Source organism: Pteropus medius, unplaced genomic scaffold (genome assembly GCF_902729225.1).
Source record: "Pteropus medius unplaced genomic scaffold, Ma_sr-lr_union100, whole genome shotgun sequence".
Taxonomy (NCBI): domain Eukaryota; kingdom Metazoa; phylum Chordata; class Mammalia; order Chiroptera; family Pteropodidae; genus Pteropus; species Pteropus medius.
The window spans coordinates 7136738-7152144 of NW_024349803.1; the positions used below are offsets into that span (position 1 = coordinate 7136738).

The 15407-nt window shown below is 51.2% G+C and overlaps 1 protein-coding gene across 1 annotated transcript in view; it reads right to left on the bottom strand.

Moving 5' to 3' along the window:
• Nucleotides 1–484: 484 nt before the first annotated feature.
• RAB6B (RAB6B, member RAS oncogene family) overlaps nucleotides 485–15407 on the bottom strand; it is a 58535-nt gene continuing 43612 nt past the window's right edge. Inside the window, exons 3-8 of the mRNA XM_039837177.1 lie at nucleotides 13783–13836; nucleotides 13481–13586; nucleotides 11553–11664; nucleotides 10347–10440; nucleotides 7306–7372; nucleotides 485–4978 (exon numbers count right to left, since the gene is read on the bottom strand). Of these exons, the coding sequence (XP_039693111.1) occupies nucleotides 4914–4978; nucleotides 7306–7372; nucleotides 10347–10440; nucleotides 11553–11664; nucleotides 13481–13586; nucleotides 13783–13836 (498 nt within the window). The 3' untranslated portion in view covers nucleotides 485–4913. The remainder of the gene's footprint in view (nucleotides 4979–7305; nucleotides 7373–10346; nucleotides 10441–11552; nucleotides 11665–13480; nucleotides 13587–13782; nucleotides 13837–15407) is intronic.

Below are 15407 nucleotides of genomic sequence, written 5' to 3' on the forward strand. Positions count from 1 at the left end.
GCCTCTCAGAAATGTTCTCTAATTGATGTGGGGTGAAGTTGGAGGTGGTATTTGGCAGCTTGGTGCCACCTGAAAGGTTAAGATGGTTCCCCTTAAATTCTTACCTGTAAATGGTCTCCTGGAAATTACCAGGAGGAAAAGTGATCCAGTCCCTGCAGCCACCCCCATTATCACCCCTCAGCCATGGCAAATGGATAGCAGGAACAGAAGGTATTAACACACCCCGAGTCTCAGTTCTGCCTGGAGTTTCCCTTTCCATCAGCCTGTAGGCAGAATGGAGATTATGAAAATAAGCGTGTCCTACCTTTCCCCCTTCTTAGCTGGCGGAGAGCCCAAGTGAGTAGGAGGAAAAAGCAAAGGGCTTTGGGTGGTGGACATACCACTGGACATAGGAGGGTCTTCATGCAGCATTCACTTGAAGAAATGTTTCCGCATCCCGCCCCCATATATGATTGTACCACTTAAGAGACATTAGACAAGAAACTTTGTTTTGAGAATTAGGACAGTTTATTGTTTGATCAACATGCTGAGTCTTCCACATTTTACACAGTTTTATGTAAAGTCAATGTGGCCATTTATGCCTGCTGAGCCAATAAGAGATGGAAATGCCACCCTCTGTGCTCCTCATGCCCAGTCACTTTTTGGGGATGGGTGAGGGAAACCGAGGGGAGGAGTTGACAAACACCACGTGGTAGGGGCCAGCCTTCGATGTATGGAGGCTTCCCACTGGAGGGAAGCACCCAAACCCTACTGCAAGGATACACCATACCCCGCCAGGAGTGTCACCCACACAGGTCTGATGTCCAGGAAGTTTACACATTGAGAGCCCAGGGTTTTGGAACGCCTAGTCCATTTCAAACAAAAATTCAAAGGGTGCCCTGGTCTGTGAGTGCCCACAACAATCAGAGTAGGTTTGGGGAACTGGCCCTAATTTGCAATGGAGGAGCCTGAAATGTATGCGGATTTTTTCCTGGCTCACTTAGATACACTGAACAGTCTCATGTCCTCACCAGAGTAGAGATGGTCTGAGGAGCACCCATACACAGCAGTCCTTCATGCGCAAGTGCACAGTCACATTCATACACACAGGTCGGCTAAGGATGAAGACAGAAACATCTTGGTTCTGACTGCTTCCAGCTTGCTGGGTGACTGTAAGCAAGTCAACCTTCTCTGTCTTGGTTTTCCTGCCTTTGAAACAGGAAGGGTTACAAGACCCCTGCTTCACATTTCTGTAGCCAGGTGACAATGCCTCACATTCTTGGGGGAGAGGTAGTTTGGAAACTAGTGAACATACAACCCAGTTGCTTGATGCAGACAGACAGACCTCATGTGACTCAGACATACATCCAGTCATCAGCTACATGTTCTCACACCCTGACATCCTCACCTGCCTTCCACCCTGTGAAGAAATGAGGCTGCTCTGCCTGCACAACACCGAAGCCAGCGGTGCCATTATTGTCACACCTGGGACTTGAGGGCAGGGGCTCTCAGCACTGGCTGGCCACCAGGAGGACAGAGACATACTCAAGATGTGTCTGCACCTTTAGTTACCACCACTTCAATTCTCGTTTCTGTTGCCTGAGACACTTAAATTGATCTCGCCACTGTTCCTTGGACCTGGGAACATTAAAGAATTGAAGAGGATGAAAAGAAAATGGTGACAGCGATAGCCTCTAACCGAAAGAAACCTGCTTGTAAATCACCAAGCGTGCTTACCTGGGACTATACAACTGCATTTCCAGGACTCCAGATGCTTTTGTCACACTTTCATTCTGGCATGTTACGTGCATTAATAAATATGCTATCTGCTTTTTCCATCTTACGCTCAACTTTTCAGATACCTGTGAAACAGAAGCTCTTCGACATCCTCAAAGAAAAAGAGAGCCTCAAGAAGATGACCCCGCTCATCTCCCAAGTCAAGGCTAGTCTCAGGAAAGGGACTGAGCCACTGGCTAAATTGAGATAATTTCCTAAAAGGATTCCTCCACTTTGCCTTGTACTAGCCCACCTATTTTTGGCAAAGATGCTGAGGCAATTTCATGACATCTTCAAGGGAACCTGATCATTTTATTATTGAACTTTAACTCTTTGAGTCAAGATCTTACCTACAAGCAAGAGGACAGTGATCGCACCTGCTCAAAACGAGAACCAAAGACCCAATGCACTTCTGCATTGTCTGGCTGGCCTAACAGATGCCAGGAAATGAGGGGTGGAAATCGGGCCATGGAATGGCATGGCAAAAGGACAAGATGAGGCAACTGCCTTCATCTTCAGAGGCCCACTTAGATATGCTGGGGAGAGCCTGGACTCAAAAGAAGATGTCATGTATGTGCGAGGAAAGGCAGGGCTCACAGAGGCCACATCAGGCCAAACACTATCTACTGCGCCTCCTACTGCTCCTCTAGGTTGTGATGGGAAAAACAAAGTTCATGGTGCCTTAAGATATGTATACACATGGGAAGGGAACTGAGTTTCTACTTTTTTTTTTTTAATAGGAATGTTTTAAAGAAAAGCTACTCTTTAGTACCAAGAAGGTAAAAATCTACCATACATTCATTCACCGAGACCCAGTGCAGATCACTGTAAATTGGGGCTGTCCCAGAGGCCACAAGCAATGGCCCTCACTGCCACTCAGGCCAGATGCTGTAACATTGACTCCTTTAAATTCTCACGAGGTAAGTAAGCACTCTTCCAACAAGCACCACTTAGGGGTGTGCCATGGTGGGGAGGTGCTGGCCCACGTGGCATGCACACCCGTGCATATAAGTACACAGAGGGAGAAATGGTGCACATATTCTCGTGGGCTATTTTTGCCTGTAGTGTAACACATCTATGTAATTATTTTATTGATGGCAAGACAATCACAAGTTTTTGACAATATTACTTATTTCAACACGTTGCAGTACTTTTGAATTTCGAAAACTGTAATCACAATGCAAGTTCCAACTTGAGAGCAGGAAAAACAAGAATATACATTGAGCACATGTACCTCTGTGAGAATGTGTGTGTGGAAGGTGTATACACAAGTCTATCTCTCTATATAATTATGTACACACATATAAAAACTAAACACATGACATTAGAATTACGTTCATACATTGGTCTTTGCCTTTTGGAAGAGGAGCTCAGTGGGAATCCTGCTTCCTCTTTTTTCACCTGAAGATAAATTTCTCTTTAAAGATCAGCTCTGACATACAGCCTCCTTAGCAGAGAGTGTGTGACAGGCTCACTGGACAAATATCAGTGAGTCCTGCCAGGTTTCACTGAACTTGCTGGCTGCCATCTTGGATTCATTTCTGAGAAGTCCCAAAATTCACTGCAATAACTTGTTTGAGTGCTGCTTTGTGGAGGAATTCACCCCCTACCACACCCCAGATGGTCATTTCGCTCACCTATGACATGCCCAGCAGCAGCCAGGAAGAAGAATCAAAATGCCAGCTTGGAGAGCAGGTTTTACTGTTTGTGGCCCGAGTCGCTGTCCACTGCCTGGCGTCGTGCAGGCTCGGGGTCAGTGAGTCTGGGTCTATTTGGAATACAGGCCAAGTGGGTTAAATCACTTAGTGAGAAGAGAGAGCTCTCTTCAGAGATTTTACAGGTCCTCAGACTTAGTCCTTCTCAGAAATGAGTCAAAAATGGTAAGGATGACTCTCTGGGCAGCCTTCTGGACACCACACGTCAACCAACCAGAGTGCTACTACAATATGCACAAAGGTATGTGCACAAACAACTACACTGTGCCAGTGGCGCAAAAACACATCAAGAAGTCAGCTTTTCCAGAACAGCACTCAACAGTATTAACCACCAAGGACCTGAGAACATGTATCTTCAAGGTGGTGGTTCTGCAGACAACCCTCCCTTCCCCAATCACAAATGGATTAATACTGTGTGATACAGGCTCCAGCGTCCCTGGCGTCCAAGGAGGAGGGTTTCAGGAGGCACACACTGAGTTTCTTTTTGCCTTTCCTATAGATTCAATCCAAATATGTGTGCTGAACGCTGGGCAGGTTGGTTAAAAAATTTTCAGAAGTACACATGGTGCCCCAAGTCAATAAACCACACGGTGACACTGCTCACCGCTGCCAACAGCACCTCGTCCTTCCTTCCAATGACCTCTTGCTCTGCCAATCACTGGGCAGGCCACAGAAAACACACGGTTGCCTGTGACAACTGCCCTCCACCCCCTTCAAGGCTTTTCAGAGAGGGGAAGGGAGAGGCAGAAATAACTCCCGTGGGGCCTGCTGCGGGGCTCCCTGCAGTCCACAAGGCCTTAACTTCAGCTCGAGGCCATGGCCGATGTTCCACTGTAGCCACAGAAGGACAGAGTCAGAGCCACTTCTACAGAGGCCGTTTTGTTCAATCAGTGTTTGATTTAACCAGGCAAGGCCTGGTTGGTTGGTCTGGGCCAGATGGCCAGGGATTGGAGCCTAATTAAGTTGCCCAGTTAATGTTTTAGTTTACTGGGCTGGGGGTGGGAAGAGGGCAGAAGTGATGAACAGTTCAAAGAGGACAGGAAGGAGGAGGTGTGTGGAAAAGGTTCTCTATAAGTTTACAAATATACAAAAACAAAAAAGCACATCTTTCAAATAAAAATGACTACATTTTTATCTGGCAAAAAGTTGTATACACATGATTTAAATTTTTTTTTTAAATTTTAACAGTTTTTGGCAATCTTAATAAAGTACAATATATTACAACCAAACCAAAAAATAGTTGTTTAAGTAACAGCTGTTAAGAGTGACGTGATCCCTGATGCCCAGCCTCCCTCCCCACCCCACCCTATTCCTAGAGACAGAGAGAAAAGAAAAATCCTCCCATCTTGATAAGCTCATTTCCCACCCCCTTTAGGAAGCTAACCAATAGGAAGCAACACAACAAGCGAGTAGTGTCAGAGGAAGCCGGCAGGTCAGGCTGCATTAGCAGGAGCAGCCGCCCTCGCTGGCTGGGGGCTCCTGGGGTTTGTCCAGCTTGATGTCAATCACTTTGGGGGGCTGGGCTAAGGAAGACAATTCTCGCAGAGATGCTACCACCCTGGCTTACAACCCTGTGCACCCCTCAGCTGCCCTGCGCATCTCCTCCATCCCTCCACAAACACCCAGGGACTCTGCTCTTTACTTGCCCTAGGAAGGAAGGATGCAGGGTCACCAGCTCCCACCCCTCGTCCTCTTCCCCGGCCCTCCCTCCCACTCACCCAGAGCAAAGCTTGTCCTGGGCTGTGGGTTGATCATCCAAACACAAGTAGGACAGACCCTTTCTCAGAAACCTTCCTGGTGACTGGTGCTGGAACACAGACTCCCAGCTGAGGCCGAGGCCTTGTTACTTGTCAGTCCCACCCCAAGGTGCACTGGAGGTGCAGAGCCTGCCGACCAGGCATGGATCCCCCATCTCAAAGCACAAGGCTACGTGGGTCCTAGTGTCACTCAGACACTGAGGATGCCACTGAGAGAAACCACATCCCTTGGGAAGGGCCTCAGCACAGGCCTCTCTCCAGCCCTTTCCACTGATGTCCTGGGCACTGTGGGCTGGAGGAGCACTGATCAGAACCACCAGAGGAGTGGGTTCAAAATGCACAGCCAGGCTGTTCCCTCTGCCCTGACCAGGCTGGGAACCCATCACGCCGGCCCGATCACAGCTGAGGACCAGGCCCTCGGCCGCGCAGGAAGTCTCCTCTTGGGCAGGGCTTCAGCACCTGCTGTGGGCTGCACTGGGGCGGGGGAAGGGGTGGGAGGTATAAGGCCTGCTACAGGCGCTGTTGCTGGCATCCTAGGGATGTTTTTGCGGCCCCTATTGGAGGATATGGGAGAAATTCTTTCACCCTTGCGTATAGTCTGCCCTCCATGTCTGCGGGTTCCACATCTGTAGGTTCAAACAACCTCAGATTGAAAATATTCGGGGAAAAAAATGTTTCGTTGTTGCTGATGGGTACAGTGTAGCTAGGCCTATGATGGTTGTAGGGGGGAATGTGTCTATACTGAGCATGACTCGACTTTTTTTTCTTGTCATTATTCCCTACACAATACTGTATAACAACTATCTCCATAGCATTTACATTTTTTAATAAGTCCACGTGTAAGTGGACCCGCACAGTTCAAACCTGTGTTGTTCAAAGGTCAACTGTATTTTCCATTCGCAATTGGGAATCCAAGGATGCAGAGAGCAGACTGCAGTTATGTGTGGATTTTCAAGTGCAGGGGGTGTCGGTGCCCCCAACACCTGCACTGTTCAACGGTCAACTGTATTAGGTATTATAAATAATCTAGAGATGATTTAAAGTATATAGGAGAATGTGCATAGATTATATGCAAATACACACCATTTTATACAAGGGACTGGAGGATCCACAGATTTTGGTATCTGTAGTGGCGGGGTTGGCGGGGGGAGGGGGGGGCGGGTCTTTGAACCAATCCCCTGCAGATACAGAGGGTGAACTGTACTATAAAAACCCATGCTTCTCCTACAGATCACATTTTCTCTCTTTCCCACTTTTTGGCCACTCAGCCATGGTGTATATTTTGAGTATGACTTTATCTCTGACTTTCCCTTGTCTTCCTACCTTTATTTTCCCTATGCCTTGATTTTCTTGTGTGCGTATACACATATAACATACATTTTTGATCTTGTGTGTATGTATGTGTGTACATACATATAAACACACATTTTTCATAACATGGCAGAGTATAAAGAAACAGGTAAATAGATAATAAACAACTACCTTCTTTCCCACTGGGCAAATCAGACTACCTCTCTGGACCTCAATTTCAGCTTCTGGGTGTTGCCTGAGATTTGGGGCGAACCACGTGAGTGGCATGCTAACCCTGTGTCATGAGCAGTGGCTGTGCAGGGCTGGGCAGAGGAGGCAGGCGGGACTTGGGAGGAGGCGTCTGCTGAGGAAGCCATCTCACGTGAAGCAGGCTGAACCACACTGAAATCATATCTGTGTATATAGAAACCTTCCTTCCAGTGAAGACTTGACTTGTACCCATGAGATACAAATCCATGTTCACTGTAAAGAGCAGTATTACTGTTTCTCACTCCCTGCCCCACACTGTCCCTCCATACACATCCCTCTGGTATCCCCACACTGTTTAGGAAGTAGAAGCTTAGATGGTTTGAGCTAGACAGGTCTTAAAGACCTTGGAGTTCAACCTCGTCCCTGTACAGAGTCCCCCACATCACACCTCAGCCAGGGAGGCAGGGCTGGAGAACAGGCCAGTGTCTGTCCACTGTTATAAAATACTAAGTGAATCACTGGATGGATCAACGGCTTCTCCAGCACATTTTCACTCAATCATCAAAGGAAAAGGATACTCCCTTCTTTGCTTTTCTCCTGGACATTCTCCATTCCAGGCAGAGCCGATGCCACACGTCGGAAGAGCTGGGGAGAGGGGGAGATGCGAGGTGAGCCCCGGCCCCATCCTTCCCCTCCCGCTCTCCCTGTGTCTCCACCCTCTGGGCTTTTCTCATTCTGACCTTGGGCTTTACTCTCCTGTCTGTCCCACTGTGTCCTGGGGGACAGGAGCTACATCGACTTCTCTCTCCCCAACCCCCAGGGCCTCTCACAGAGTTGGGCTTGGGAGGTCTCTCACCTGCAGGCTGGCCAGGGGGTCATGAGGAGCTAAGCGTGGGTCATGTGACCGCAAGGGACCCACACCTGTGCAGAAAATGATCTAGATCCCAGAAGACAAGCCTTTAGGTGGGCTTCTGTCCCACTGTTCATGTGGGAACTAGGTGTGTGGAACTGATTTTCCAATTGCCCTCGAGACAAATGACGCACTTCTCAGGGATTCCTACAAGTTCATGGGCACTGAGGCAGCTGCGCGCCGGGAGCCAGGGCCACACAGTCACAGCAGAGAGAGACTCTTCTAAGAGAATGGCTCAGGAGTGTGAACACGATGTGGGTTTGTTAGGGTGTGGGTGTGAAGGCGATGTGTATACTGTGTATAGAGGTGTATGTGTGGAGTGTGTACGGTGTGAATGTGTCTGTGTGTGTGAATTTGTGTAAGTGTAGGGGGAATGTGAGTGTGTGTGTGTGTGGTGTGTGTGTGTACAAGTGGGGTTTCTGTGCATGTAAGTCTATGTAAGTGCATGGGGAGAACTATGTGTGGGGTGTGTGTGTCTGCTGGGGATGTCAGGTAGGATGCTGGCTGAATGGAACCTAGAGGTGACCATAAGTACAAAGCAGAAGTACAAGGCACCAGAAGATTACGAACACTCTCCTCTCTCCCCCAAAATACCGATTATAGGAACTCAGTGAGCTCTGGGCTTCTAACTTCTCTTTGTGAGCTCTGAGGACAGGGTGTCTCATTCACGGTGTCACCCAGAGCCCAGCCTTATGGGAGTGCCCAGGCTGGCTGAGGGCCCTACGGGAGCACCCAGAGCCAAAAGGCATGTGAGTATGTGGCCGGTGTGCCCGGCAGGGTGCGGGACTCTGTGGGCAGGCTGCAGAGGGGTTTCCAGAGTGGGACAGGCAGAAGCGAGCGAGGGTGCAGAGGGCCCGGGCCATTCCTCACAAGCTTCCTTCGTGGCCTTGCCCCAGGCAGCCCTGCTCCACCTGCCTGATAGTTAAAATGGTCACAGTTCTCCAAGGGCCCAACTGCCAGTTAGAAGGCAGCTCTTGGGATCACATGTGGGTCTCAGAGAGCAGAAAGGGTCATGTTCAGAGTCCAGGAATCTGTACTATACAGAAACTCCTTCTCTGAACCACACAGGATTTCAACTGACCACATTTGACTTCCGCTCAGACCATCACCTGGCTTCCAGAGCATTCTAGAAAGGGAAGTATTAGTGTCTCCCTGACCCTGATCACTGGCACAGAGGCTACCTCTGCTTCCTCTGCTTCCCCGTATTCCCCCATGACTTTCCATCAGCAACCCAGTGTCTCCTGCATGCCTCAGGGATGCATGGCTCCCTCCTCCAGGAGATGCCATGTTAGTCCCAGCCTTACACTGAAGGAGGCTGGGAGGGGGTGGGAGTGAACGGGGCCCTGCTGCAGTCACTCCAATTGGGGCGGGGGCCCCGAGCCCTGGGAGCTTAGGGGCTCTCAGTCTGTCTCTTCCCACGCCTCTGCCACCTTCCCCACTGCCACTGGCACTGTCCACGTGGGGGGAATCATCACCGCATCCAGGCCAACTGCTGTATGAGGCACCACTGGGAACAGCCGGGTGAAAGTGACACCCCAGCCAAGATGTCCCCTTCACTCAAAGTCCCCTGCCCACACCATGGGCACCCCTCCTGCTGTACCTTTGCTTACGTTGTTCCCTTTGCCTGGGACGCCCTTCCCCTTGGCACCTCTCCAAGTCCTCTCCTTCGTGAAGGCAGAAGCTTCTAACATTTTGTGAACTACGGACCCCTCTGGCAGTTTGGTGACACCTACGAACTCCTTCTAAGTGTGTGACATCAGTTACAGAGAAGCACAAAGGAAACCATTTGGTATCGAAATATACTTCTAGGATCTTTAAAGATACAAACTGGTGATGTAGCAGCATTTGTGTTTCCCCACGAACTTATTAAGCATCAAGAGCTGGCAGTGTGTCTAATAAACACTGTGATACTCAAGTAGTGATGCATATCAAGTTCAAGATGCCGCGACACTGTAAGGTGATAAGAATACAGCTGCGATCTGTATGTGATAAAGCCACAGGGGCTGCTGCTGTTACAGAGTTTTGTTGCCTACATTCATCACTGAAGGTAACACTAATGAGCAGTTAGCCGTTAGTGAAAATAAAGCTGTAGGTTTTCCAACCCAAGTCTGCTGACCTGCTGAATTCCATCCATGGACCTCTTGGGAATCCATGGATCCAGGAGAACCCCGCTACACACACATACACACTCCGAGGCTCAGCCCTTCTATGGCTCCTCTGACCTTTTTGGTTCGCCAGGCCTTTCCCCTCTGAGAGCTCCAGCATACAACACAGGTGGGCTCCTTTCTCCAAGCCTGCCTGGCCCTCCACCCCTGAGCACTTGCCAAGCACAAGGTGGGGAGCCCCTGCACCCCACCCCCAGTCAGGCAAGATGCTAGGGAAACAATGCATCTCTCAGCCACCTGGCAGTTGGTGGCTGGACACTCACAGGATGCTATAGGGGCCGTGCCACTGGTTGCTGTATGGCAGCCAATGATAACACTCTCCAGACACCCCGTGAAGGCATGTGCTCCTCAAGCATTACCAGCTCTTGAGGCAAGCTTGTTCCCCAGGAGGCGGGTTTACAAGCACTCTGGTTGACTGCCCCAATCCAGTCACTAGCTCACTGGGGAAAGGCAGGGCCAAGCCTGTGGCCACACGTCATGCCGGAAGCCACACATGGGCCCCGTGGCCAAGCAAGGCCGAGGATCAGTACCAGGTGCATCCTACCTGCTTCACGTTGTAGCCGGTCTTCGCACTGGTCTCGATGAACATGACACTCAGTTCTTTGGCGCGTTGCTCCCCCTCCTCAATGGTTATCTGCCTGGAGAAGAGGAGAGAGGGGGTCAGTTCGGTGAGCAGCAGCCCCTGGTAGACGTGGTGGAAGCAGCCTGATATGAGGGGAACCCGCCCAGCAGGGCAGGGGAGCCGACCGAGCCCCTCAGTCAACCCTGAGGACAGGCTCCGATGCCAGGACTCCCTCCAGGATGAGGGAGCACAGGGCACAGCAGAACACCAGCCCCTTCCCTACTCCTTCTGAACTTTTTCCTCTCAGTTGAGAGCAGGCCCTGTGGCAGCTGGCTGGGGCTGTCCCATACCTGCCTTTCCCAAGAGTCACCACTGCCAGAGCCTAGGTTTATAAAATGCTTTGAACCACATACCGCCCCTCTGGGGGTTATCACCAGTTCCATTTTCCAAATGACACTGAGGTTCAAGTGACTGCTCCAAGGTCACTGAACTACTTAGTGAAGGAATTGGGATTTAAGCCCCATTTTCTTCATTTCAAAGACAGGATTCTAACAAAGTAGGTTCTAATTCAGATTGTTCCTTAAATGGTCAGAGTGTATTTTAGGAAGCCCACAGTCCATGCCTGGTGTTTTATCTGACCAAGTTGGGTCCCTTGAGATGACTTGACAAACATATGTAAGTGGCACCTAAGTTAGCCCTGTTCCCTGGAGCAGCCTCTTCAGAGAACGTATCACACCCACACGCAGCAACAGACCAGGAAATTCTGAGAACCAGGACCTTCACACCCACGCCACGCCAGCACAAGCATTTTATGGGGGCAGAGACACGAAGCACAAGCAGAAGCTGGCGGGAGCCCGAGGGACTGCTGCGTCTGCAGCTGTGCCATGGCCACGGCCAGCCCCAGACCACGCACCACTGGGCCAGGCCAGCTGCACAGGGCTCCACGCAGCCCACGCACACAGGCATGCTCCTGCCGCCAGTGCAAGGTGGGGCTTCAGAGATGAGACCCCCATGGGCAGGGGTCTACCAGGGGCTTTCAAAGCCTCTAGCACCTACAGGGGACCTTTCCCAAATGCAAGGGGACAGGTCAGACAGGGTGCTCACCACTCACGCATCCTAGAACTCCTTGTCCGGGAGGAGCTGCAAAGGCATGGAGGGCAGGCCCAGCCTGCCAGCCCCTGCACCTACCTCTTGTCAGCCAGATCCGTCTTGTTGCCCACCAGCATGATGATGACGTCACTGCCCCTCTCTGTCCTGACATCATCAATCCATTTAGAGGTCTGCTGGAAGGAGTTGAGGTCTGGAGGTTGAAAGTGAGGATAAAATTGGGAGTGAGATCCAGCTCTTGGAGGGAGAGGGGAAAGGTGGGGAGGGGCACGAGATGGGGACAGGAGGGAGGTGCACCCCTCAGACACCCAGAAGGGGACATGGAGTGTGCACCTCAGACACCCAGAAGGGACATGGTGTGCACCTCAGACACCCACAGGAGGACGTGAGATGCACCCTCAGACACCCAGGAGGGACGGGAGTGTGCACCCTGGACACCCAGGAGGGGCGTGGAGTGTGCACCCTCAGACACCCAGGAGGGACGTGGAGCGTGCACCCTCAGACACCCAGGAGGGACGTGGAGCATGCACCCTCAGACACCCAGGAGGGGCAGGAACGCACAGACCAGTGGGTCTGGGCCTTCCACAGGAGACCCACATGTGTTTATGGAGCTGCTGCCCGGGGCCCTGAAGAGCCCCTTGCGTTGCTGAGCCACTTTGCTGGAGGAGAAAAGTCACCCATCTAGAGGGTCACTGTTATGATCTGCTAAATGGACTAGTGGCTTTAATGGCTCACCTGAGAATCAGATCTGACCTTGGAGGCTCAGACTAAAAAGTGGGCACAGAGAACTTAGCTGAGCATGGAAACAGTGGAGGGGGTGCCACAGTAGCCCCTATGGGAGGAGTGCCCTACGGAGCAGACTCTCACCAAGGGGAGCTTAAAGGGGCTCAGGAAAGGGCAGGGGAGTTTCCAAAAAGAACCCTCGAGTCTACAAGTAAGACAAGGAGGAAGGCAGCCCCAGGAGCAGACGAAAGCCAGGGGAAGCAAGGCTCCTTCAGGGCAACCCTCCCCTCAGACAGAAGACCTGGCAGACTTCACAGAGGAGCAGTCACAGGGCGACGCCCACCACTCGGCAGCACACACGCCTGGGGATGCAGCGGGGGGCGGGGAGGGGGGACCCTGACCTGGGAAGCCTGTTTTCCGCAGCCTGATCTCTCTCCTGCTCCATGTCAGGCTGCATAAGCCCAGGCCCCCACAGGGCCCAGCTCTCACCTGCACTCAGATGGGCAGGGAGCCTACGGTCAGGGACAGGGGTGGAAAGAACGGATGGGCGGAGCCAGGGCAGCAGGCTGGGGCAGTGCCCTGGGTGTCTTCCCACCATGGTTGTAACCTCAGCCCCAGGGCTTACCAGGTATGTTCCATTAAACTTCCTGGGGAGTGGGCCCTGCATCAGGCCTTACCCCCTGACTCCCAGCCCCAGGAGCCTTCCTCAGGGCTGTGCGGTCTTTCTCTAGAATAGCTGTTTTGGCCAGAAGAGCCACAGTGTGTGAGAAGTGCAGCCACCCACGGCTCTTCCAAACCTGCTCAACCTCTCCTCCCAAGGAGCTCTATGAGGAGCTGGGATACCAGCTGACAAAACCACAGCTGCTGGGTCGAGCTTGGTCCAGGGACCAGTGTCTTCTCCCACCTTGCCACACATGCATACAGAAGTTGCTCTGTAGGAGTCTTTCTGGCAGCCAGGGCCAAAGAGGGCACAGAGGGTCTCACCTTCACAGTCAGGACCCTGCTCTGAGCAGGGCCAAGCGGGTCACGTACACCCGTGCCTGTCACAGGAGGGTGGGGAAGGTGGAAAGCATGCTGGTGTTCAAAAGCAACTCACCTCCCCACCCCTGAGCACATGCCTTGCTGCATTCAGATGTAAGCACGTATTTGCATACATGTACACGCACATGTGCACGCACATGTACACACACATGCACACACAATGCACACACACAAAGAGGCTATAGCCTGGCTGAGGCTCCAGTTGGGCCCTGGAGCCCTCTCTCCGACACCCAGGACCCACTCACTTGTGATGTCGTACACCACCACGGCCACTGTGGAGTCCCGGATGTAGCTGGGGATCAGGCTGCGGAACCTCTCCTGGCCCGCTGTGTCCCAGAGCTGCAGTCGCACCTGTTACAGGGAGGGCACTGGGGTCAGCAGGGGCAGTGGGGTCCTCATGGGGAGTGTGGGGGTTGGGGAGAGGCTCTGCGATGCTGGCTGCCAGCTCTGGGGCAGGCACAGACTCTGAGTGGTACCCGCCTAAGGGTCCAGGTGTTAAGCCCAAAGGAGCCCTCTCTGTCTCCCAGTTCTAAAGTCAAGCACTCACCGTACGATCCTCTAAGTACATGGTTTTTGACAAGAAGTCAATCCCAATAGTCGCCTGTTAGAGAAAAGCACAGAAAGGTCAAAACTGAAAGGTCTCAGGCAAAGGGGCAAAAAATAAGTTCAGTGATCCAGGCAGTGACAGCCAGCAAAAGGGGGCACACCTATGTCCAACCCAGGGTGGAGCCTGCTCTACTGTCCCTGTCTCACTCCCAAACACACACACAATCAGGAGTGAAGCCTCTCGTCCTTCTCAGAGGAAGTGAGTTTGACCTAAATAAGGATGAGGATAGGGTTTTAGGGAGAGATACAAAAATGCTTTGGGAAGGGAATCAGAGACCCGGGTAAGGAGGCCCACCCCCGCAGGAACAAGGCCATTGGAATGCATATCTCCAGCCCCCTCACATGCTGCCTAGAGGAGCAGGAGCTGGGTGGCCCCCTCCTAGAGCCTGCTGGGCCCCTCCTGCCTCCATCCGTGGCAGCCTTCCCCCTCAGCCCTGGAACTCTAGTGCCAGGTGGGCAGGGGTGGAGCAGGAAGCAGGGCAGCTGGCTTCTTTGTGGGGGCAGAGAGTAGCTGGCTTTCCTCAGGAGCACTGCAGACCTCCTAGAACAGCATCTCGCTAGGAAATCCCAGGGGCTTCCCAAACCAACACATTGGGAGCCAATGGTTCCTAGCACCCCTTATGCTATGCCTGTGCACTCTCTGTCCTGGCACTGGGGAGAGGCAGCTATGGGTCTGTGTGTGTAGTCAGCCTTGTGGCCAGATGGCTGGAACCTGTTGTTCATTCACTATGTAGCCTTGGGCAGACCACCCAATTTCTCTGAGCCTTACCTGTACCCAATGTCTGTGACAGGAGCTAAGATGCCGTCGGTGTGAAAGGGAGTCACTGCTACATAATTAATAATAACGAAGACTCAGACACAGCCTGAACTTCCAGGGCACTGGTTAGGTACAGTGTGGTACATCCGTGTGATGAGAATCCTTGGCAGTCATTAAAAATCACATTCTTGAAAAATATTTAAGGATTTGGGGGAATGGTTATCAAGTGAAAAAAAAAATCAGAATATAAAACATGTATAGTGTGATCCCAATTTGATTAACTGAAGTAAAGATAGAAGTATTTTTCATATTTTCTTAGACACTGAAAAGAAGGAAATATGCTAAAACCTTACACAGTGCCCACGTCTGGGTGATTTTTTTGCTTCCTTCATTACACTTTTCTCTTTTTTTCTACATTTTCTACAATGAACATATAATAGTTCTAGAAACAGAAAGAAAGTATTTTGAAACAAAAAAAAAAATGAAGTTTAAAAACAAGCTTAATTGCATAGAAAATTGTGCTTTAACTTCAAATTGTGCTTTAACCACAAAAACCACAACCAAGGGAAGCCCAGGGAAATAGGAAAGCCCATGTCTCCAGGCTCCGGGGCTGACTGCAAGGCTGTGCAGTGCATTCACACGCCCAGCTCATTCCACAAAGGAGTTTAAGTGGCTTCATCCTCCTGGAAGCTTTGCTTCAATGCAAAGATACAAAGTGTCAAGGAATCACACAATTCTGGAACACAGGTACTAAACGAACATCTGAGACACAACCCCATCCTTTACTCTGGAGAGGAAAGGACAGACCA